This window comes from Lepidochelys kempii, chromosome 10, assembly GCF_965140285.1.
Source record: "Lepidochelys kempii isolate rLepKem1 chromosome 10, rLepKem1.hap1, whole genome shotgun sequence".
Classification (NCBI taxonomy): Eukaryota; Metazoa; Chordata; order Testudines; family Cheloniidae; genus Lepidochelys; species Lepidochelys kempii.
The window spans coordinates 29,795,925-29,821,422 of NC_136389.1; the positions used below are offsets into that span (position 1 = coordinate 29,795,925).

Genomic DNA, 25,498 nt, shown 5'->3' on the forward strand with positions numbered 1-25,498 from the left:
CACATTGTCATAGGGTCAGTATGGTGTCTCTAAAGTTGTTATGTATTTGAGAAATGCAGAGGGCTCTTGTCCAGAGAAGAGCTATATTAGGTACATTTTTTAACTCTCAATACATTTTCCATCAGCTAGTTTGATGCTTTGTATTATTTTTAATGTCAAAAAGGTCTTCATCACCCCAGTTAATGTTATTTGTGATTATTTTCACTCTGTGTTTGTATGCTAGCTCCCAAGAGAAAAAGTTCAATATTCTCTGGAAAGCATTAAATCTAAAAAATTGATTTGTTTTACAACAAATGCATGTGATGCTTAAAGAATACAGAGCATTCCTATGGAAGTGGTTGGTAGTTCAACATATCTTTACCCTTGAACTGTTGCTTTCCAAGTCATTCTGATTTCAGAGAATACAAAATTAGGGCTGTGAAAGGGGTTGATTTTAAAAAAAAATTATTTATTTGAAAATCTCATCTCACTAAATACTCTGAAAATCTCATATTTCTAGATATTCAGAGTGATTCCTCCATGAAGAACTTGGATTGAACAAACAACTTGGTTTTTTATTATCAACTTTTAACATAAACCTGACACACCATCCAGGGATACTTGCAACAACTTTTCAAAACTTGGTTCTGACTAAAATGGACCAACTAGTTACTAAATAACCAATACACCAGAAAATAAAGGGTTGCAGAAGTCAGTCACATTTAGATCCATTAACAATAAATTTAGACCATTAAAAAGCTATTCTACGTTACCCATCATCTCTTAGTCCTGAGAAGCAGGACAGTCAAGTGTGAAGTGCTAGAACTCAGGAGACCTAGGCTCTATTTCTGCCTGAGCCACTGACCTGCTGTGTGACATAGGGTAAGTCACTCCACATCTCTGAGCCCCTGTTTCACCTTGATTAAATCTATAAGCTCCTCAAGGCAGGGATTGCCTCATATTGTGAGTTTGTGCAATGCCAAGCACAATGAGGTCCTGTTCTTTGTGTGGGCATCTAGACTCAACTGCAATACAAATGAACAACATTCATTCCTGTGATCACCATTACAGTCAACATTTACCCATAATTACGACACAGTGGAATGTGAGATGGAATAGGAAATAACTGAGATCTCAGACTTCACTCTAGGTAAATGCTGGGCTTTTAATGGCTACCACTGTATCTGAATCTGAATCTAGCTGAAATATAGTGTACTGTGTTAACCGTGCACTTAGGAAAAAGCCCTAGAAGGAGCCCACTAGCTTTATATGAACTACTCTGCATTGGCATGGCACAGGCATTTTTATACCTCTGCATGTTTAAATACAGTGGGTTGAGGGGGTTGTCTCTCCAATAACTGCAGAAACAACTCAAGTAGTATTATTCAGAGGGTGAACCTTGAGAATTTCTTCAGACAGCTAGTCCACTGGCCACAAAGTCTTACTCCCTTTGCTATATCTATCTCTTCTATAAGCAAAGAGACCTTTTTACTAGATTGTGTTCAACTTGGCATTCATACACCTTTCAAGTGGTACATTTCTCTTCCACAAGAACTAGCATCAGGCATTTCACATTACTGTCTGCCACTGGCAAGGTAACTGACATGTCCTCTCCTGCCACTTCTCTCTGACATGCAAAGTCTTAAATGACCTTAAGCCACTAACTCCCATTTTAACTAACTGAAAAATTACTCAGTTGACTACAGCTTTACAATCAATCAATGATCAATGCCATTGTGTTAAACCACTCTATTGCTGTATTTTGTTACACCAAGGGACCTGCAAATTCCATGCCTGCAAACTGTATGCTTTATGAATGTAGAAGAATGAAGTTAGTGTTAGTAATCGCTTAGGATGGTATGAAGGAAGATAGCAGAGAAGCCTGTAAGAATAATAAGCAAAAGGAATAATTTAGGATTCCTAAAGTGGTGAAATGATTTAACTGCAGAATAGCCTCCCAAGGCAAGTGGTGGAAGCCTCGTTGTGGGAATATTTAAAATCAAAGTGAACAAAGGCCTAGAAAACATTCTGTAGAGGGATGTGATCCTAGCAAACCAGGTGCCAGACAAGACCCCTAGGCCTCATGCCAAGGCCCTTAGGCCTCAGTTGAACAATGACAGATACATAAATGAAGCCAGTCTGGCTTACCTGTGTGTTAGTATTGTTAAAATAGATGTTAAGTTTATAAGAATGTGTTTAGACTTTAATACACGGAGCGCTTCTAGAATGCTGCATAATTTCACCTATAACATCTGCACTCCATGTTATAAGGTAATAATAAGTCTTTGCATTGTAAACCTCTGTAATTGTGTAAGTCAAACAGGAAAGGAGTGTTAATGTCAAATACTAGCTTCCTACAGAAGGTGTTAGGTCCTCCCCACCAAAAAGGCCTATTGAAACCAAATGAGCATTGTGAAACATCGAAGAACAGAGACTTTGCGAATTGCATTGCTTGCCTCTCTCCCACAAGAGGAGACAGGCATGTCAACTCATCCCATCATCTTGAACTCAGGGATTTTTATTCTCTTCCCCCCCAAACAAGAAACTGTATCTCTATGCTGCTTAAACATTGGAAGGCCAAGATTTCTAAGCATAAGCAAGGAATCCCCAACTGCTTAGCCTGGGTTAGCCCTAAAAGTCATATAGAGCTTCTATATTACAGCAGCTTCTATCACCTTTTGGTGCCTAAGATTGCAACTCATTTTTGTGTGTACACATGTTTACCTGCTTTCACCTTGTAAACAACTCATTTCTTTTTCTTAGCTAATACAATTTTAGATTGTTTTTTTATAAGATGGGCTACTAGTGTTTTATTTGGTGCAAGATCCAGAGTGCAATTGACCTGGGGTAAGTGACCAGTCCTTTGGGACTGGAAGTAACCTGAATATTGTTGTGATTTTTGGTGTAAGGGACCATCTATCACAAAGGTAGGCTTACCTGGTGGCAAGAGAGACCAGAGTACCCAAGGGTACTGCCTGTGACTGTATGGTTAGGCTGTTATGGTGCCTGACAAGTTTACACTTGATACTTGGTTGGTGAATTCTAAGTACAGAATTTGGGTTTTGTGCTCTGCTTCTTAGCAGTCTGCCCTGAGGTTAGCATCGCACTCCTGAGCCACTCCAATCAGCTTGACGGGGGACAATTCTGTATATGCTGCTGGATTGACTAGATGATAGATTACATTTATATTCCCTGGAATAACAGTGGTGTCCACTGCGCTTCTTAGCAGAATGCACAAAGCAGCAATGGAATAGGGATTATGAAGCAGTCCATGAGAGTATTTCTTTTCTTTTTTTTTCCCTTTTTCTTTTTTTGCAGTGGTTCATACAGAGAAGAGTTGGTGAATCCCTGGCCTACTTAAGTGTATTTCTATCTGCACCTCACATGGCTTCATTCCGCTTCATTTTATCAAAGAATCAGGCCTAGGACTACAGACATCCCAATATTAACTTGTCTTGCTCAAATATTAGAAAAAAAGAAACAAAAACTTTTGTAAGCCATGAACATTTGAAATAAGAGTGTCTTCTTCATAGACACTGAGAGTAATGATTACACAATATACACTATCTCAGGGTACAGACAGATGGTCCAGCAACTGTGATAGAAGAGACACACAAATCCTTTCACATGGTGACGGAAATACACCTCAAAAACTTCTACCCTGTGGGACAGAACAACGTATTCCTCTCTTCTGGACAAGTATTTAACAGATTTTGGCAGTTACTTCAAAGTAATATTAAAGTAACACGTCTCCAATGATTACTGTAGACAGCAATCCTCTGCAATTCTCCATAGTTAATAGTGAGAGTTAAAGTTTCCCTCATACTGAGGCACCAGACTCTGATCTTAATTACACCTATGTACGAAGGCAGTAAATCCATTGACGTAAATGGAATCTCACCAGTCAACGAGACCAGAATCAGGCCCAAGGGAAGCTTTTTGCTTTTTTACTGTGTATTGTGCATTTATCACCTGCCATCTAGTGATCTGTTTAAGTAACTACAGGGAAATGTTCAAGTGAGGTTGTCATCGCTAAGGGCCCAGTTCTGCTGCCCTGACTTGTGTGGTACCTTATCCCTCAGTTAGTTCTGTTCATATCACAATGGCACAGTCACCTAAGTAAGGGTACCAGAATTTGGCCAAGGAGAAAGTAACACAGGCAAGTACAGTTACCTTTGCTCATACGAGAAAGGGTCCAAAACCTATTGATATCAGCAGGGGCCTTTCCACTGATTTCAACTGGGCTTTGGATCAGACCCATAGTGCTGGCCAATTTTTGTAAAATATTTTCCAAGAGCATTCCTCAACACACTCTTCTGGAAATTTTTCCTGAGCTGCTAGATGAAGGGCTGTCAGAATAGAAAACCAACTTTGAAAACCGTTGCTTGTTTGCTAAGAGGTCCTATTTCTAGGATTGCTCTAATGATCCCAATGGAGATAAAAAAAAATTGTTTCTTCGCATCAAGAAGTCTCTCTCAGGCTATGAGAGCCCTGATTCTGTTCTGAAAACTCAGTCATCATTACTATAACAAAAACACTAACTCCAGCAAATATATTAGCCTACATGTCAACAAAAGCACACCTGCAACAGCCAATAATAAATATAATAAATTCCCCCTCTCCTCCAGCTTAGACATTCTGCCCCAAAAGCCTGCAAAAGTGCATTAGCTTATACCATGCTTGGAAAATCAAGGCCTTTAGAGCTATTTCAAGCCTGCAGGACCCTCATGAAGAATCTCCAGTCTGCAGTTCCCCTTCCTACAAATTGAGAGAACAGACTTGGGAGCCTCCACCAATGCAAACTGCAACTGTATGGTATGAAGGGAGAGGTGGTCTCTCTATCAGGGCTATTCTACGTTGTTTAGGGGCTTGGTAGGTCAAAACCAGCATCTTAAATTTCACTTGGAAGCCATTAGGGAGCCTCTCCTAATATGAAATATCAGACTACTGCTTTCGTTTTTGACACTCTCTGTATTAAGCTTCACTTCTTCAGTGCCCACAAAGACAAAGGCGCATCATAACATACTGTATTCTGTCTCTGCAATATTAAGGTTTTTTATAATGTCAGCAGGTTAAGGTGACTCCAGTTATTTTATCTCCCCTCCTTTATTATGAGAAAAAACAAACTACACTAAGAGTAAAGTCTTACCTATTACAGTGTACTGAACTCCAAGTACAACACAATGCAATTTACTTTTATATTGTGTGTCCTTCAGCTAAAGCATCACTAAGCACATTGCAGAGTCAGTCAGTCAAAGTACATAAAATTGAAATGGGAACCTCTTTTAGGATGGGGAAGAATATACAACTTTGTGTGTTGCTATACTGATATATTACACTGCACTATTATTACATTGTATATAGTACCACCTTCCCTACTTCGCATCAGTGGATAGTTTTAACCAGGGGTTCTCAGACTTCATTGCACCGCAGCCCACTTCTGAGAACAAATACTACTACATGACCCCAGGAGGGGGAACGAAGCCTGAGCCCCACTGCCCCAGGTGGTGGTGGTGGTGGGAGGGCAAAGTCCAAGGGCTTCAGCCCCAAGGCAGGGGGACGTAACTTGAGCCCCACCATCCAGGGCTGAAGCCATTGGGCTTTGGCTTCAGCTCTGACCCCAGACAGTGGGGGTCAGGTTTTGGCTTCGGCCCTGAAAACTGCAGCAAGTTTAAGCAAGCCCCAGCAAGTTTAAGCCAGCCCTGGTGATCCCACTAAAATGGGGTTGCGACACACTTTGGGGTCCCGACCCACAGTTTGAGAACCACTGGTTTTAACTATTAAAGCATGAGGTAGCTGCTGAAGGATATATTAGAAGTCATTGACACTGTGTATTAATTATATTTGCTGCAACCGTGATTAACATGTCAAAAAATAGCACTGTCCCGCTCGGAAAAAGCACCTTATTCTTTCCAAAGTGCCACAAAAGCTTAGTTTAAATGAGCTTTTAATGACTGTCAGTAGCTTTTTGTTACGGTGCACTAAAATCCCAAATACCCGCCCTGCTTTGGCAGCACTAAATGTCATAGCAGGGAGACAGGTTGGTAATTTATTCGAAAAAAAAGCTTCTATCAGTGGGGCTCTGAGTATTTGGGAATGCATTATATAAAACGTTACTTTTATCCAAAAGCTGGACAGAGAGAGAGTATCACGAGGCAAAGTAATTTCACTTGATATACACAATACAAAAGCTAGTCATCCAAGCAGCTGATTACTCCACACTCTTAAAATCCATTTGCCAGGGTTTCTCTGCAGTGCAGAAAGCGAAAGCATCTTCAGTATATATAAAGGTGAGTAATCTTCCATTCTGCCTTACTTACCCCAGTTTTCCTCCTAGGCCGCTTACCAAACAGTGGATTCTTTAATTGCATCTGAGCTCATTGGATAAATGTCTTCTTGCAACCTAAAATACTCCCATGTTCCCATGGTGTGCTCAAGATTCAAGCCCTGCTTTTGGCTTCTTGTAGCCTTGGGACAGATCGTTTCTGGCTACAGAAGTAAACAGCTAAACCATGGCGTTCTTTAGCTGATGCTGACAATAACCCAGCCTGGTGCTTTCTGTTAACTATGGCAAGTTCACTTGTGTTAGCTCCTTCTAGCAAGAAATCAGTGCACTCACAATCAATAAGGCACCACAAACAGTACCCGTGACCCAGCCAGGGGCTCAGAAAGAAACTTAGTCTTCCCATCAGAGTGTGGCTATCTGAAGAGGTGCTCACACAAATTCCCATTATTTGTTAGCAAGGTTTGTTTTCAAACACTTTGAACATTTAGCCCAAAGGGTCTATCCGATTGGATTATTTGTCTACTGAGCCACCTTGCCGTCCCAATTAAAGACATTTTAAAAATACAAGGTCATCTATTTCCCTTGTTTCTAAAGTAGCTTTTTCTGAGACTAAAATAAATCCATTTAGAAAATACTTCCTGCAGCTAGCTTTTTGTTTGGCTAGTTTTTTTCAGATGCCATTAGCCTCTGTACCAAATGCACCAACGCATTCAATTTAATTAGGATTTGTTTGTTTTTAATCACATTCCTATATCAGTACCTTTTAAAGCTGTTTCAAACCCCCAAGGGTGGCTCGGTCATCCTAAAAACTGTTACTATTTTAGTCTCTAAGGTGCCACAAGTACTCCTTTTCTTTTTGCGAATACAGACTAACACGGCTGTTACTCTGAAACCTATTTTACATTTGAGGAGCAGATAGGCTGTGAGAGACAGGGTTAAAGGTGTGCATTTAGGCACCTGGAACTGAATCACAGTAAGAAATCCAGTAATGTACTTATCAGAGAGATGTCAGTTTTCCCATCTAATCAGGTACAGTAGATTAAGGTCATTCTCTTAATAATAAAGCAAGCAGTTTGCTCCTGGGGACTGAAGAGAAAAATGATATACATCAGGCTCTCTTTCCCTCTGCAAATGGAAAGATATTACCTGCTAAGGGCAAAGATAGTTTTTCATGAAGGTACAGGACTAATATTCAGAAGAGATAGGAGATGTATTGCTAGCTCTGCCATTGACTACGTGTGTCACCTTGAGTAAGCACTTGGGTCAAAATTTACAAAAGCATCCACTATCTGAGATACCTTGGGGGACTATGAGATACCAGAGCTAAGCCCCTGCAGTTGCTGTTCAATAACTTCCTGAAGAAAGCGGAGATCCTTGGGTGGAAGACCTAGATAAGCATCTTGCGTATTACTATACTACCATTCCCATCGTGAAGCCAATAGCCAGCTACAAAGATATTGATACAGGATTATTCATTGAGGGCCTGATCCAAACACATATGGAAGTCAATGAAAGCCTCATGCATAGTGTTGGCATCCTTATCATTCTATACATCCCTCTGATCTAGCCTCCTAGAAGCTAAAAGCTCTCTTTTACAGAATGTAGCAAACCATATTCAACTGGAGAAGGGCAACAGGCATTTGTAACCAATATTTTAAGTTTGTTCATTTTATTGCAAAAGAGACTTTTACATTTCTAAGAAAAAAAATTAGGATTTGATGTGTGACCAGTCAATTTCCCAGCACTTTAACTACAGTCTTGAAACCTACACTTCTGATTTATCAGTCAGTATCAAAAGGACACTGACAAAATTGTCTCCGGATATATTCATAGAATGGAATACTTTGCAATACATCTCCAGTCCATTTGCAAATACTTGCAGTGAGCCAGAAAATGATTTGTAACCCTCTGCATAACGTTTGCAGTTTTGTCTAGCTCATCTGCTGTCTTTTGGAAACGGTTATTGAAGACGGCAATTTTCATAAATGTTTGGAAACGGATATGAAGGAAACTGACCATGAAATCCTTTTGGAAGTGCCTCTGAGTTGTTTGCAGTTAAATGACATTGCAGAGCATCAGCACTGCCGAGCAGACCATTTACCGTGTTGTCAAAGTCTATGGCCAGTTCAGCAGGCAGAGTATAGAAGAGATATTGATGCCTTTTATTGGACCAACAATTTATAATATACAAGCTTTCAGAGGCCAAAAGGTCCTTTCCTATCAGATTTTGGAAGTTCACACAATGTCTAAACAGAAAATCGGCTATCTACCTGGTCTGCTTTTTCTGAAGACCAATTATAGCAACAAACACTCCCTGCAATGCCATTTAAGTGCATTTAATGGCTGTCAAAAAGAGCAGATCATCTGATAGAATATAAAATGCTAACTTCAAGATAGCTAGACTGTAGTCCATGGACTACATGGTTTTTGGATACATCACTGTGAGCTAAAAAGCAGTTGCATGGATCAAATGGCAAACATTGGATCCTTTCTTGGATCTAATAGCAACTGAAAATATGTTCATGGAACTACAGGGGAAATGCAGTTATGAAGGGTCTTTGAATCAGATGTTTCACTTCTATGTAGACATGTTGGATTTGGGTACATAACTCCCCAAGGTTTCTGAGCCTAAATTTATACATCTTCTGCAATATTTGGTGGCACCAAGATGCAGTCTGTGTAGTAGCCATATCTTACATATTAAAACACTGTTGATTTCTTTGGCACCACCAGGAGAGACCACTGACTCCAAGTCAATACACAAACAGCACTATTATTGAAAAAGCGCAACGGTGGCAACAATTTAAAAAGTTATTTTAAATGTTAATGCTATTTTTTTCAACTGACAAAAAAAACACACATTTTTCTTATTTCCTTATGTCCACAGTCAACCTCCTCTACGTTGGGACCACCCAATAGGCATTAGGGGCCAGGTTTTTAGAGATATTGTTATGAGCTGGGTGAAACCTCGTTACTGATTATGAGTCAAAACCTCATTCAACCTGATGTAGGAGCAGGGTGTTCACTTCAGAGAGGTTGTAAGAATCTCTTAAGGGGGCATACCTAAAACAAGGCCCAATGAAATCTGCCCAGAAACTAGCATCAGGTGGCCACAGAGTTTCTCTGGTTATTGTGACCTGGTGTGGGAGGGGGAGAGAAAACAAACTGAGCACAGGACAAGAGAGGGAGCAGCAGAGGAAAAAAGCAAAAAAGCATGAGCATAGTGTGATCCTGGAAAAAGCTAGAGATTTCTTTGGGGTCTCTGTTGGATAAAGACACTAGGAGCTAAGAAACTGCTCTTTGTGTTCTTGGTTCCTTCTGCATTCAGAGGAGTAGGATTTGCTGCATTCCTTGTAAATAAACAAAATTGCAACAAAGAAAATACCAAACTCCATTAATTTCTACTTCCAACTGGAACATCACCAAGGCCTTCAAGTCTGACCAGCTGCTTGGGCAACAGTATTTAGGCAAGTGGGATTTTCAGAAGAATCAAGGTGTCTAATAAGTAATATCCAATGAGTTTTAGGCACCTATATTCTTTTGAAAATCCCACTAAGGGCCTAAGTACCTTTAAAAGATCTGGCCTGAGGTGTCTAGGACTTCACACTTTCATTTTAGCAGGGAAGTCTTTCAGCCTATAAACATAGTCCTACAATGCCAAAGCCATCCTCACGTGAGCCCTTGAAGCCTAATACAATGCCCACTGAGTGACTGGAAAGACTCTCATTGACTTCTACAGGTTTTGGATCAGGCCCGTAAAGACTGGCAGATAAAATACCTCCTGTTAAATATGCTACACTGATCTCATGGCCTGCCAAGCAGGCAGAGGTTCAGCATATTACATAAAAACACTAATTTTGCAAGCAAGCCTTTGTTATGTATGTGGCACAGACAGTAGATTCCTTAGGTACTACATCCCTGGACAGCACTGCGAGAAAAGGAAAGCAATGAAAAAAAATTGTACAAGTAAGAAGGCTGTGACTTGATCAGCGGTTATGAGTTTCTGTCGTGCACTGTCCTCTACCTGCCTCCTGACCAACTGCTTTTCTTTCTCTTGCCCTTCAGATGTACTATCTTCTGCAGTTTCAGAGCACATGGAGAACCCAAAATCGGTCCAGTTTTTGCAAAATGCTTGCAAACAGTTCTTTGCTAAAATGTGAATTTTTGAATGTTCCAGCAGTAAAATTGATGTTTATTTGTGACTTTTCTCCAATTTCACACAAGCCTAAAGTAGTTATGCATTTTCAATTGAACGCTATAGGACACTTCATATAAGCCTAAAGGAATGTTATTAATTTCCAAAGCACTTTTCATAAAGATATGGATGTTTCCTTGGTGCATATCATATGGTGTGCCGTGTTTTGCGGGGGTTTGACGCAACATCCACCCCAAATTCTCGGCTAGAATACCTAAGGGTTTGTCTATACTTAAAATGCTACCGCAGCATTGTGCTACGGTAGCACTTCAGTGTAGACACTACCTACGCCAACAGGAGGATCTCTCCCTTCATTGTAGGTAATTCACCTCCACAAGAGGAAGTAGCTAGGCTGACGGAAGAATTCTTCCATCAACCTGACGCTGTCTATATGGTGATTTAAGATGGCTTAACAGTGCTGCTCAGGGGGGTGCATTTCACACCTCTACCAACGTAGTCATGCCCACCTAATTTTCTAGCATAGACTAGGCCTAATTACTGTACAATAGAGGGGTTCTTTCCATCAACCCCTTTTGCCTGTTGCTTGTGCTGCCCAGTGACATGCCTGCCATAGCACCATGTTCTGGCTTCATTCTTAGCACATGTCCCAGATATTTCCATCTTTCCTTCTGGATAAGTTTGGAGGTAAGGAATTATTGAACGTAAATGTAAAGATGCGTCAGAAATTCATTCCATTTAATATCTGAGGCACGGGGTGCTGAGAACCATTGATCCCAACTGTAAACCCTGTATATTAAGCCAGGGGGTGTGGCAGTACCTCTAATTCCTGCACCTTTCATGAGGCATTTGTTTTCAGAGGCATTTAGTGTGCATCTTTGGTGGACTTCCACATTCACATCCATATGTTAAGGTGGAAATAACATTTCCGTTTAAGAGTCATAGTTTGGTCTGCAAGTTTTAGATTTTCAATGACCGAATATTGTTTATGCTGGTGAGTGCAGCTGCCCCTTTTCCACTGTTTCCTTCTGGACGCCCCCAATGGCTTGTACATAACCGCCAAGGTATGTCAATTGACTCACCTCTTCTCTTCCTTTGCCTTCTATGTAATGCTTGAAATGGGAGTTGCTGGGGTTGTCATTAGATTTGCGGGGGTTTTCCCCTCATAACTGACTATAAACGGTGCCTTCTTTCAATCTTTACTTTCAGGTTGGTTGAGATATGTCATCAGCAAAATCTAGATCTAGTGTATTGTTATGCCATACAATCTTTATGTTGCATCAGTCTACACTTTTTCTCAGAATGAAGTCAATGGCAATGCCAAACAATAGAAGTGACAGAATGCCCATTACTCTCTCTGGGGATTTTCCCCCCATTATGGTCTTTCCTTGTTTGTTTATCCTTAACTGACCCTCTGACTGGTATAAGCTTGCCAGTTAGAACATTGCTGAGCTGATAAAATATTCCAGTTTTTTTGGTGATGTTATCCATATGTTTCCCCTTGTCTCTTCTCTCAATGCATTGTCCTTTGTTTTATATAGATTTTTTGCTGCTGTTTCTGAAGGTGCTTTTCAGGACTTAAAATTTTCTTTGGCTTATTTCCCTTCTATCTGGAACATTACCTTTAGAGGTGATCTCCTGTATTGTTCCCTATCTGAAACCTTCACACTTTACAATTTGTGTGGCCATCTCAAAATTTCTGGCTGGTCCTTACATTTCCCTATTACTTCACTTCATAGATGTCTGGTGTAGATGGCAACCTTCTTTCTCCTTCCCATCAGCCTTTTGTATTACTACAATGTCCTTTAATTTGTTCTATATGACGACCCAGTTAATATTCAAGGAGCAACCTTAACTTCTGAGGTTACCGTCTTGTGCACTTGATACATCAACCTTAATGTTACATTCTGGTAACGAGTTCCTGTATTTAACTTCAGTAATATTTTTTTTAAAACAAGGACATAGATCTATTCAACATATCTTGTAAGCTGGCAGTTCTCTGCTGAGGAGCATGTAAGCTCTACAAAGGGCTCCTCGGTTGCTCATAATAGTCCTTTATAAAGTAAATTTCAAAGTCAGGTAAGCTTGCTAAGTTTATAAACTTAGCTATCTTTGCCAGTGGAGCAGAACAAGTAAAACATTCTAATATGCCCGTGGAGAAAAAAATATCACTATCTTTAAATGCCCTTATATGTAAGTCTACTGGCTTTTTAAGTCTCAGTGAGGTCCACCAAACAAGCCCAGGTGACGTTTCTAGCTAACCAAGACAAGCAGGTTTCTCCCAGTCCTACAGAATTCTAATTTAAGCAAATGGGACTAGTTTGTCTTTTTGTCCCCCACTTTGATCTCACCATGAATGGTATTTGCAGACACTTATCACCTTGACCTGTAACTGCCAGTATGGATAGAGTGGAAATGTGTTGGAGGTAAGCTTATTTGAAATTGCCTGGCAGGTGAGAGACTTGAGAAATATGGATACATTTCTGTTAGAATTTTAGCACAAAAGCTGAGTTGTTTCAAATTCTTTTTGTCTGGCTGTTGTACCTTAGCTTCAAAATAAATGGCACTGCAAAATGTAAAATAGGACAGCAAGATTTATTAGACTGTGAGAAACCTCCCCAGGGAAGTGGTGAAAGCCCCGTCTTCTGGTATTTTTAAAATCAGACTAGACAACATACAGGAAAATGTACTTATAGGGAACCATTCTTCATTAGCTAGGAGATGGTCTGGCTGATTTATTAAGACCTTTCCCCTCTCTAGCCGCTGAGATGCCTTCTCAAAAGAATATTCACAAACACAATCCAGGACACTTACAAAAATATATATTCTAATAACTAAACTGAATAACAATTTCTAAACTAAACCTATTCTGTATGACAAAGCTGCATTAACACCATATCAGAGTTGTATGGATAGGCACTCAAAAGTCATAAATTGCCAAAGTTTAACATTGACTGTACAGCCTTAAATGACCTTTGCTGCATGCATGTCATAAAGCAGTCTTGAATTACTGGACCACAAACTATTTCTCAGGTACAATCATTCGTTTTTCCTATCATCTGGGATACACATTGTCATCTTGTATGTTTATTTCATTTGTCTATCCTAACACCATTTTCATAGTCTAATGGCCCATCATATCTTTACGATCTATCTTAGGTACTTATATGGCATCAATGCATTTCTCAGGCTACTAAAGGCTTTTTGCATAGTTATAATAGCATAGTCAGATCCAGGTAGGGTGACCAGACAGGAAGTGTGAAAAATCAGGACAGGGGATGGTGCGTAATAGGAAAAAGCCCCGAATATCAGGACTGTCCCTATGAAATCAGGACCTCTGGTCACCCTAGATCCAGGGCTTGATCCCAGAGTCCTCAGGCCGACAGGAGCTGGGGGCACTAGTGAGGGGGGCTCTGGCAACTCAAGTGTCAGTGCAGCACTTAGCACAATGGGGCCTCAGTCTTGCCTGGGGTCTCTAGGTGCTCTGGCAATACAATGATACACATCCAAGAAAGGGTTTGTCCTTCTGCTGCCGTGCACCTGGCTGGCCCAAGACAAAGCTTTGGAACCCCTGTTTGATACTTATACACCTCTCCCCTGCAATGACCATAGTACCTGAGCACCTCAAAACCTCAGGTGGTTATCTGCACTGTTCCCCAGGGATGTAAGGAAGGGCTGTTACTCCAGTTTTACAGATGGGGAACTGAAGCACAGCCAGCCTAAGTGATTTGACTAAGGTCACACAGGAAGTCTGTGACAAAGCCAGGAATTGAACTCAGATATTCCATGCCCCAGGCTAGTACTGTAACCACTAAAGCATCCTTCCTCTCCTACTGACAGGCTTCTTGTATGACAAGCTCTCTTCTCTCGAATAATTTTGTCAGCACCCATGCAGTGAGCACAGTGTCTTTTGAAACAGCTTCCTTCAGCTGCAACTGACAAGAGGAACTATCTTCAAATGTAACACTCAGCTACATCCTGTGCAACCATGTATGGGAATAAGGCCCTCCTACACTTGTCCACCCACTGCATAGGACTCTCCCAGACTGGGGCTATACCTAAGTGGGAGGGAAAGCAAGGTCTGCATACATGATATTGAAGTAAATGGGTGTGAAGAGGGCAGGAAGTGGACTGAGCCTTTACACCAACTCCCCTACCAAGCAGCAGGAGGGGGAAGGTGGGGGAAGTATGCTAACACGCAAAGAGGGGTTAAATCAGTTACTTCCCCTGCACGGGAGCAAGAGGTAAGAATGGTGATACTCTGAGAAACAATTCCTCTTGGGACAGCTTAGCTATACACCACCTCTCCCACTGGTCAGAGACTTCAATTTTGCAGCACAGATCTGTAATTTAAGGAGACTGCTAACTTAGCTGACAAGTGAGGTGGATTATCTTTACCAACCAGTCTACATTGTACACTTCGGGCCTGATCCAAAGCTCACTTACATCCAAGGACAGATACCCACTGATTAAAACAGGTTTTGGATCACATCCATAGGGGCAGATATTCAGCCGATGTAAAATTGTTGCTGTTCCATGGACTCGCTACAGATGTACGACAAGTTTATATTAGCTGAGAACTGGTTCTAATATGCAGTACATTGTGTAAGTAGAGTTTATGGTACACAAGGTTGCATTTAAAATGAATATAGTGTTATGCTGAGAGGTACTTGTGATTGCATTGATCGCAAACCTCTGAGAGTGGATGTGACCACAGCCTGCAATTAACATAACTGTCAGAGTAAGTTCATCGCAAGCCTCCCCATGTATGACAAAAGAGGTTGTGAACCCACCTAGGAGTTTTGGACTGACAAAGGCAGACAGATGTTGCTAGTTATTGCTTGGGAAAGAGTATGTGCAGGTGTGTGTGTGTGCATGGTTCATGAAGAATGAAAAAACTCAGTTTTTCATTTTTTCCAATGATCCTCTCCCCCACACCCCAAAAAAAGTAAATGTAAAAGGCATTTATTGATGAAAAATGCAGCAAGAAAATGTAGCAGCTCTGTGAATCTCCATTGTATCTGTTAAGTAACACAGTGGTAAACTAGGACCAGCATGTGATCATGCAATTAGAGATGGCATCAAGATGCTTTTGTCTAGGGGCCAAGGGATAAGGCTGTGACATCCCCAGCTACACAGTTCCTAAAAGGCATCAGATCATGTGTCCCTCCTTTGCAACTGCTAGAATCAAATATGAGCCTGGTAAGAAGAGAGGCAGATCCTCAGCTGGTCTTAATTGTCCTTGCTCCATTGAAGTCAGTGGAGGATCCAGCCCTAGTATCTTTCCTTGCTCAGAGCTGAGTCAGTCACCGTACTCTCACTTCTCATTTTTGGAAAGTTTAGAATAACTTTGTCTAAGTAGTTTTAGAAGGGGGTTAACAAGTCAGTTTTAAGTTCAGATTGCAGGGGCCTGGTCCAAGTGTTATAGGAAAGATGTGAGGAGTGTACTTACTGTTATGTTTACGTGGTTATAAAGTAGGTGTTTAGCAGGGGAACAAAATGCCTTAGAAAGAGGATAGAAGATTACCACTCAGAAATCTTCAAAAGGTTCAGTTTAACTAACCACCCGGAAGTTGGGATTCTTGGTCAAGCTATCTGAACCTCTGGCAAAACCAGGCTGAAAATATTGAGGAACAGGCTTTCTTGAGATTCCTTCTCAGACTAGAAATGCCGAAAAATAGTCTCTTTTGGCTGGTGTTTTTGGCATATCTAGGCAGGATCTGGAAATGGTGACATCAGCAAAAAGGTGAATCACGAATGAAAAAGTTGAACATTTTTCCTCAGAAAGGATTCTGTTTGGATAGGGATGCTATATGCAAACAGGTGCACCACTCCCCCACCAACACCTCAGCACTGTCTTGGGCAGGGTGGACGGGAAGATAAAAAGAGCTATGTGGTAAGTATCTGACAATATCTGGAAAAATATAGAAGTTGTGGAAATTCCAGCACTTGGGAGCTTTCATTTGCACTCTTGCACTTGTGACCCTGTAAATGAGAAAGTATCTGAGCCACAGTTGTAGCTGGGTGAACACTACAATAACTTATTGTAACGTAAAGTATTTGTTGGACTAAAACCCATGAATTTGCTTTGACTTATTAATGTCACATTTGGTCCACTTTCTGCAAACAACTGGATGAGCAAATTTTTGTTTGCAACGAGAAGAAGTGTTGTAAATACTTGTGGGAATATGTATTTGCATGTGTATTCCCACCAGAAGTATTCACTTGGCCATCTTGAGTTGGCAAGTCATTCAGTCAAGGAGCAGAAATGCAATGTAGGTGACTCATCATGGTGCATATGGTACATAGTCTAAGCAATAATCTTGGTGAAGATTTAGTCACTAATCAAAGATGGATGATTTCAAATAATAAATCAGTTCATACAAAACAGATCTCCTTGCAGCTAACACAATGAGGGAGAAATCCACCAGACAGTACACCACCTAAGTCCCACGCAGGTCCTTGGGCTGCTCAGTCTTTGCGTTCACTTTTTGCACAGTGATTAATTTCACCCTAACAGAACAAAGGGCTGCTACATTCATCTGATAGATAGTTTACTGTGTATGACTTGCCTAACTCTGCGTGCAACCATTCAACAATGACAAGGTAGAGACAAACCTGTAGGAAAACATGCATGATGTGTGTAATCAAAATAACTTCAGGATGTTACACTTACTGCAATTCCATTGCAGGCCATGCTATTACAGTAGAGATGAACTTACTCCAAGACCTTTGAACAGATTTGTACAGTGCTATCAAGCCTCTTTAAAGACTTTTGTCACAATCCATTGGGATTATTCAATTTGTTCATTATGAAGAAATTACAAGCAAATAAAATGAGAACAGAAGAAAAAGAAAGTCTAGTGGATCCTGATAACAAGCCAAAATTACCACCACAAAATAATGCCTATTCCCAATAAAAGGGGGGAAAGAATAATTCCAGACATCACCATGTGGTACCCACTGCCAAATGTAGGCTTTATCTTAATGGTAAACACATAACAACTTTATCCAACAGAGCTAATAGCAAAACTGCCCATCTGCAACCAACTCATAGTTCTGAATAGCAGTGGCTCAACATACAATGCCAAATAAATACCCTCAAGCATTATCCACCATTTCACAAGCATAAAATACAGGTGGTCTCTGCAGTCTTCCATAATACAGGATTTCGTACCAAGGGAAACAATGAGCTAGATTTGATGACCCAGGTCATCTTTTCTTCTAAATCCAAAGAATGGCTGCTGAGTCAGACAAATAATAATGAAATAAGTATAAAGAAATTGCACCCTTATTGTGCTGATTTTTTACTACCCGTCCAATAAAGAGTCAAAGACTATAATTTTTTTAATGTACTTCTTTAAAATAGAAGTCATTATGGACTATTAGGGAATGTTCTTCCAGTGCAGGCATTGATTACCCATATTGCTAAGCCTATTAAAGCCTCTTCTAAACACTGAACTGAAGTCATTCCAATACGTCCTAAGGGGATGGAGTCCGTCTTTTCCCATGGCTTGTTCTCTGCAAAAATGACAAACAACTAAGAACATCAGAGTCACTTGCAGTAATTGTTGGACAAGTTAAAATATAAAAATAAAAGGAGGTTCTGTTGATAAGGGAGTGTAACATGTTCCCTGCTGCATCAGTGCAATTTGCTTTTAACGGCACAAATCCCAGCAGCCTGCTTATAAATAAAATGGACAGGAGAAAAACGTAGTAGAACTTTTTGAATCAAAATGAAGCACGATGCCCTGATCCAAAGCCTACTGAAATCAATGGCAAGGCTCCCATAGATATCAGTGGGTTTTGAATCAGGCCCAAAATGTAATTAGTGAGGAAATGGCTTTGAAAAAGAAACAGGTGTGGCGCAATCACCAATCATCACACTAATTTGTTTCTTTAGTATTTTTAACATACCCTTCTGGAAAAGATGGGTGGAATACAGCCCTGGAGCAGAGACACACAGGTTCTATTATATTCTGTAGGATGCTTCATACAAAATGCATCAGAAGGCTATTCATTTACATACCATTTTTCCAGGAGGCTAAGGGAAGCTTATAGGAATAACAAAGCAGGAAATAGGAGTCAAGACTTCTTCCTGTGTATGAGCCCAATCCTAGCAATACTTGTGAGCAAGCATAGTGTTTACTTTCCTAGCAACAGGTTAAGTTTACAAAAACGCTTATGGGCCAGATTTGTGAGAGTCAGGCACTTCTCTACCTTTACAAATCTAGCCCTAAGTGACTTAGGAGACTAAGCCCCATTTTTAACAGTCATTTAGTCACATAGGCTCCCAAGTCCCATTGACTTTAATTAAGTCTTAGGCTCTTAAGTCACTTTTGAGAAACACGGTGGGTGAAGTCATATTTTATTAGACTGACTTCTGTTAACAGAAGTCGATTCAGATAAGATATGACCTCACCCGCCCTTGTCTCTCTAATATCCTGGGACCAACAGAATGATGTCTACAACACTGCACAACTCACTTTTGAAAATTTTACCCAATGGATCTATACACAGTAGTAGCAAGCATGGTGCTGGGTATTACAGCCCAGCTTTTTTATAAGTATTGCTGCACTCAGCATTGCAATACCTAACTGATTTAGGGGCTTCAATATTTTCAAGACGAATTTAGACAAGCCAAAATCCTATTGTAAGTCGATGGATTTAGGCTCCTAAATCAGTTAGGTGTTGCAACATTGAGCACAGCAACATTAAGTGCCTTCAGGACTGGGTCCTACATTATACAAGAAGAAATCAGGCACAAATGAGAGAATCCTGTGTAGGATTAGAATCCAGTGCTACCTAAACATGAAGATAAAGTCTCAATCAACTTCAGTTTAAAAGCACACATACATTTATCCCTGGTTGTTTAAAGGCTCAAAAAGATTGTTTATTTGAGTAAGCTCATTACCTAAATTAAATTAATTTCACCTGTAGCTCAGCACCAAGCTCAGTTTCCTCTCTAAATTATCAGAAAGGAAAAGAAGATACTCAAACTCAAGGGAAAAGTAAGTTTCTCATTTTGTTTTGGTTGTTTATGTTCAGCCATAAAAAGGGAAAGAGGACCTTTAAAGAAAATTTTTTCTGTGTTAATTTTCTAAGCAAACAGGTAGCATTAGCAAGAAATACATATCAGAAGGGGCTGTACTCTAGTGAGGTTTCAGCTAATGTTATTCTATAACATGATGTGCTCATAATAACCCTCCCATGTTTTTTGTCTGTTTCTCCAAGAGTATCACGGATTTTGTCTAGTTTGGATAATTTACTGATCTCAGTATGTTACACATCTTCAGTTAGTTACCAAAATTACTACAGAAATACACAGTTTGGCAACACATTAAGCATACAATGCTTTTATGATGCTCTGTAATTACAGTACACAATCTTATACATGATGCATCATAAGTGCAGTTGCACAACCTGATAAAATAAGGAAAATCTCACCTGTATAATCTGATATTATGCACATGTAGCTAGATTTTGAAAACCAGTTGTATATGATAAACTCTTGCATTTCGAGAAATAGACCTCCACCAGGATCAATCAGGCCAGCTACTCTGCCTTCAAAATTAGTGAGATTGTAAATCACACTGAAGTGAGGAGCAGTCAACTGATTCCTTTTTTGATGGGGAAGAGCACCTTAATTCAGGAAAGCAATGCCAGAAAGGAACACACTAGTAGGGAGAGAACACTTCAAATGAAAACAACACAACAAACTTCCATCAAGCCAACTCTAGCAGCCCTGGACTCCCAATTGTGACAGTGACTCAAATAGGAAACACCTTCACAAGGGAAGCAGGTACAATGTATGCAACCCTTCCCCTCCCTCCGAAAAACCTTTGCCTGACTTGATCACAGGAGGAAAAGCCTAAGCTGGTTGGGAAGCCATCTGTCCTTTTATGCATACATTTTATGCTATGTCTCAAACACCTGCTGTCAAGCACAGCAGCTGAACTAAATAGCCAGTAGGACAACACTGAAAAACTTAGATTCATATAAAGATCTGATAATGGGCAGATCTAACAAGATGGGATTTTCTAACTGCAGTTTTTGTGCAAAGCCTCGACATGAATTTTTTCACCCTGACGAATTCTCAATGTGGTACTGTCACTTAAACTACCGTATGCCCCTTGAGGTTCCTTTTCCACCCCCAGCTGTAAAACAACATTCCCCAAAATGACTACAGATAACATAAGTGCCTGGACTGATAACTTGAGATGCCCAAGTCAATCCAAAGACCCTCCCTTCCCCAGCCCTAACGGGTAATAAGAAGCTGACAGCAGGTGTTAGCAGAGAATATCCTTTACAAAAATAATCTGTCAAATATGCTAAATCGAGACTAAAGTACAAACTCTGGCACCTAAAGGAATCTAGCCAAGATATTAAATAGTTACTGTCTTCCACTGTCAGGGAGATGGGATGCTCCGTCAGGTTCCACCTACACTACTTGATACCCCGTTGAAATTATCTGTCACCCTGAAGTTGGCTAAGGCAGCCTCACAACTCCCCCAGCCCCTTTCCAGCTCAGAGCTAGGAAAACAACCTCACTTACACTTTTGCCTTCACCACCTGCTTGGGGCGCAGGATCTTCTCTCCCCAAACACGGCATGATTTCTTCTGCTACTGCTCCGTCCTTCCCACTGTTTCTTCCTTCATTCCCCAGCTTCAACCTCTTCCCCTCGGGTTGGGAATCATCCAGGTCCTCCCTTCTCATCTTGCCATCTCTGCCTCGCTGCTTCACCACATCCTCTGGGCTGCCAGACGGATTAGACATTTTTTAAAATGCTGAGCACTTTATTTGGCCTGCTGAAGCTGCCTCTCTGGAGGAGCTGTGGCTTCTGAGAGCTCTGTGATGCGCTCTCGCTCTTCTTTTCAACATTTAACTAGGGTTTCAAAAGCCTTTATAGGATTTACACACACCACTTCTATTTCTCTACCGCCCTCTGCTGGTTACTGGCCAGCACTATTCCCACAAAATATCCATTTCAACAGCATACTGCACACAAGCTTCTCTATTCCTCCATCTCCCTAATAAAAAGCAATAACCTTCCCTACGTTGGTTGCATGCACATTTCTCCTGCTGCTCACTTTGCCAAAATCCTTGTACTTATGCTTGCCCTGCTCTAAAGAAATTAACTTTCCTTAAAGCACAGCACATTGAGCTGTAGTCTGCTGCACCTCCGTTTAGACGCAACTTTACCTCCGTCTCAGAGGAATGCACTGTTTTAAAATACTAATATTGAAACGGAGCATGATTAACCATGAAAAATAACTGTAGAATGTTTAATACCAAGCAAAGTTCATTTCAACCCACCTCCCTTCAGGATTCTTCCCCCATGTCCTTTACTTTGCAAGTTTGCTGAGCATTTCAGAAGTTCATGTCCCACATTTGAGCATTTGCCCTTCCTCATTAACTTGCAATAGCCATAACATGTGCCTCCTTCTCCTGGTCTTCTGATAGTCAAAGTAGCAGAGGCAACACAATCCAGAGTAATAAAAAGGCCATCTGCGGCCCTCTGTTCTCTCTGCGCTAGCTCCCATAGACTTAGTTAGAGTTGCTTATATCCTGCAGAAGGAGAATTAATTCCCTCTGGGGCTTTCCACAAACATCTGGAGATGTTCTGCACAGAAGGTTAGGAGCTGGAGGCCATGATTTTTAGAAGCGGGGGCCTAAGTTCAGTTGCTAAGTACATATTTAGGTACCGAGTCAATATCCATGTCTGCAATTCGAGACACCTCAGGTCTCACTTCGGAGGTGCTGAGCACTCACAGCCCTAGTTGAAGTCAAGTGGAGTTGCAGGTACTTAGCACCTCTGAAAGTCAGGCCCAAGTTGTGTGAAGTTGAGCATCCAAAAATGGAGGCATCCAAAATAAATGGATACAGTTTCCCAACTGTAAAATATAGTAAAACCTGTCTGCCTCCGAGTGTGTCAGTTGGTAAAATGCTTAGAGATGGAGATAGGCCACATGGGATGAACTGATTTTTTTTTTAATTGCTCAACTTCTAGAACAACCACTGCCTAATACACATTTTACTTCACAACCTACACTACCCTACCTTCCCCGAGTTCCTTTACCTTTTGTATTGTGCACCCTTCCTGACTAATGAGATGAAAAAAATAACAGAGTTATTCGGTTTCTCTTCAATAAAATTAGGAGGTACAGAGAGTCTGCCAGCGGGAGCAGAGACAAGCATTTATAGCAGGTACAGCTTCTCCATGGGGGAAGGAGGGAGCTGTCAACTAACCAGGGTTATTCCTCCTTCCAGGAGACTTCTGTTCTGGAGACACCAGGCGCCAGCCACGTGAGCTCAGGGAAGAAGAAACTGTTGGAACAGGCCCTTCAGAAACTCAGCCAGTATGAGCAAGGATCTTTGGCCAAGGATGATATCAGTGTCCAATTGCTTTCTACCCATCTGGCTTGGAAAATTCTTTTCCTTCTTCTGATTGGCGGTTTGCTCCAATGCCTCCCAACCCTTTCCCCTCCAGCCTCACTCCACCTGCTCTCCATGCTCCCCTCCTGCATGGAGCAACTGCAGTTGTTCTGCAGATCTCAGGTCATCCTCCATTTTGAAAGGCAGGGTTCTGTTGTAGCAGGTTCTCAGCACGGTGTTATGCGGTGTTCACATAAAAGTATTTTCATCATTAAATCTAAGCTTCCTTTGCCTTAACAATGCACCTTCTGCCTTCCCTTAACTCTCCGGCCCCTGCCTCCATTCCTTGCTCCCTTTCTTCATTTTTATGGGTAGCTTAGCCCCTCAAAACCAAACCTCACCCAATATGCTAAGAGAGAAATAATTTTGAAATGACACACTGTTTTCAGACCCTCCCATTGCTCACCTTGATTGTTTGTTATTTGGGCTGGTCAAAAGTTTTCTGACATACAATTTTCCATTGGAAAATGCCAATTCAACAGAATTAAAACATTTCATGGGAATGCATCAGTTCCATCAGAACTTTGGACAGAAACCAGACAGGCAGGTTGCGGGCTTTCCTGACCACATACCCGCCAGCCCAGCCAGCTGTCCCGCTCCCCAGCTGGCCTGCTCCTTACATTTTTGTTTCAATTCTCCCAAATAGATATTTTTTTCAAAAATTCCATTTCACAGAATATTTCAGAAATTTTTGTTTTGTGCCAATTTGAAACAAATTTTGAAATTCTTTGCAAACAGGATTTTTTTTTTTTTTTACCAGTTCTGTATGTTCTATTTCTTTCCATAATCCTTTCTGTTGTCTATTTAGATTGTAAGATCTTCAGGGCTGGGGTTGTCTCTTGTTATGTACCTTAAATCGGTATAGCACCTAACACTATGGGATCCTGGTCTCACGCAGGGTCCCTAGGCACCACTTCAATTCACTCAGTCCAGGGTTAAGTTTTATACCACGGCAGTGGTCTTGCACAGAGACCATGCCAGGATCAGGGCCTAAATAGTCATTACTGAAGTCATTACTACTGGCAGAGGGTGAATAAAATGACCAGTCTGGAATAGGAGACATTGCAACAGCAACATTTATTTGTCCCTTTTATTCTAGCTAGCTGTGCTCCTGGCATAACTGTTACTGTCAGTCTAACTTTACTGGGTCACCTTCTACCTCAGCTGCATAGTTAGTTTAATTGCCAGGGCTTTTAGCAATATTCCAACACTCTTTTCCTTAAGTTTCAGTATTTGACCTCATATTTTGAAAGAAAGCACTTGCTACCAAATGAGCATTTTCAGATTCCAAGTTCCATGCTGCCCTTCAGCTCTATTTGCAAGACCGAGTACAAGTCAAATAATGCAATAAGCACAGTTTGCTCAATATTAGCACCCGCTTCAAATACATTAACCAAGTGAACCAAGAGACACAATGCTTTGAAACCTTGGGAAACACTGTGTGACTAATTTCCAAGATATTTAGACTTCGAACCATGACTAAAAATTGCAAGAATATCAACAACAAATGGGATAGCTACATAGCCCCAGAAGTTATATATAGTTTTGTCTGATCTCATACTAGTCAGCATCTGTTTGAGTTTTATAGTACAGTGCAGTACAATGCATAATCTTCACATTGTTGTTGTTTGCAGTATTGCTGTCGCTGTGTTAGTCCCAAGATATTAGAGAGAGAAGGTGGGTGAGGTAATATCTTTTATTAGACAAACTTCTGTTAGGGTTCTGAAGAGCTCTATGTAGCTTGAAAGCTTCTCTCTCTCCCCATCGGGTTGGTCCAATAAAAGATATTACCTTACCCACTTTATTTTCACATCAAGTATTCAAAGGCACTGTACTAAGGCAGTCAGAAAGAACAAACTGAAAGGCACCAAAAGACTGACAGGATAATTTTTCAAATTTACTTTTAATCAAGACCTAGAGTGAACCAGTTGGAGCAGCCTCAGGGGTCTCTAACTGCAAAGGGATCCACAGAATAAGGTGTATGGCCAGATAATGTAAAACAACCTTCTTTACAGAAGTATGGAGTTATTTGTACTGATGTCCCTGCCAAAAGCACTGCCCATGAAGATGGTATTGCAAGGAGCGATTTAGGCCATGTCTACATTGTCGGGACTATAGCAGCATAAATATGCCAGCATAGTTGTAAACCCGTAGTGCACAGTGGCAGGTTAACGCACAAGCCCATGGGGGCCAATTTGGTGGCCCCTGCAGGAGCACGGGAACCTGTGTAGAAGGGGGACACTGGCTCCAGACCTCCTGGTCCTCCTCCTAGCCCCTGGGATCCTATCCCCTGACCAGACCAGAAGCCAGAGCCGGACCATGGTAAGAGCTACCCACAGATCCTGGGCTGCTGTGGGGAGCCCCCGACCCTCTACCTGCTCTGGCCCCCTATCCCATGTCCCTAGCCCTGGGGCATGGCATCCAGGGCAGGTGGAGGGCCCAGGACTCCCCACAGCCTTCCCAGGCTCTGCTCCCCATATTCCTTCACAGAGAATCTATATTAGACCTGCTGAATCTGTAAGAGAATTCCACCTCACCTACAAAATGGTTGTTGGCGATTCTCCTGGCTTTCAACATTATGCTCACCATTTCTTCCCATCCTCAACTCACCTGCATGCAAATCAAGTTGCACACAATGAATAAT

General features: G+C 41.2%; 1 protein-coding gene across 11 annotated transcripts in view; it reads right to left on the minus strand.

The window, feature by feature from the left end:
- Nucleotides 1-21,274, minus strand: part of RBFOX1 (RNA binding fox-1 homolog 1) — a 2,430,619-nt gene extending 2,409,345 nt beyond the window's left edge. For 2 of the 11 annotated variants that reach the window (XM_073362506.2, XM_073362504.2), the window contains exon 1: nt 20,974-21,270. In XM_073362506.2, the coding sequence (XP_073218607.2) occupies nt 20,974-21,195 (222 nt within the window). In that variant the 5' untranslated portion in view covers nt 21,196-21,270. Of the gene's footprint in view, nt 1-20,973 lie in introns of all 11 variants that reach the window. The other 9 variants (XM_073362502.2, XM_073362531.2, XM_073362500.2 and 6 more) reach the window with 6 other exon arrangements.
- Between the last annotated feature and the right edge of the window lie 4,224 nt (nt 21,275-25,498).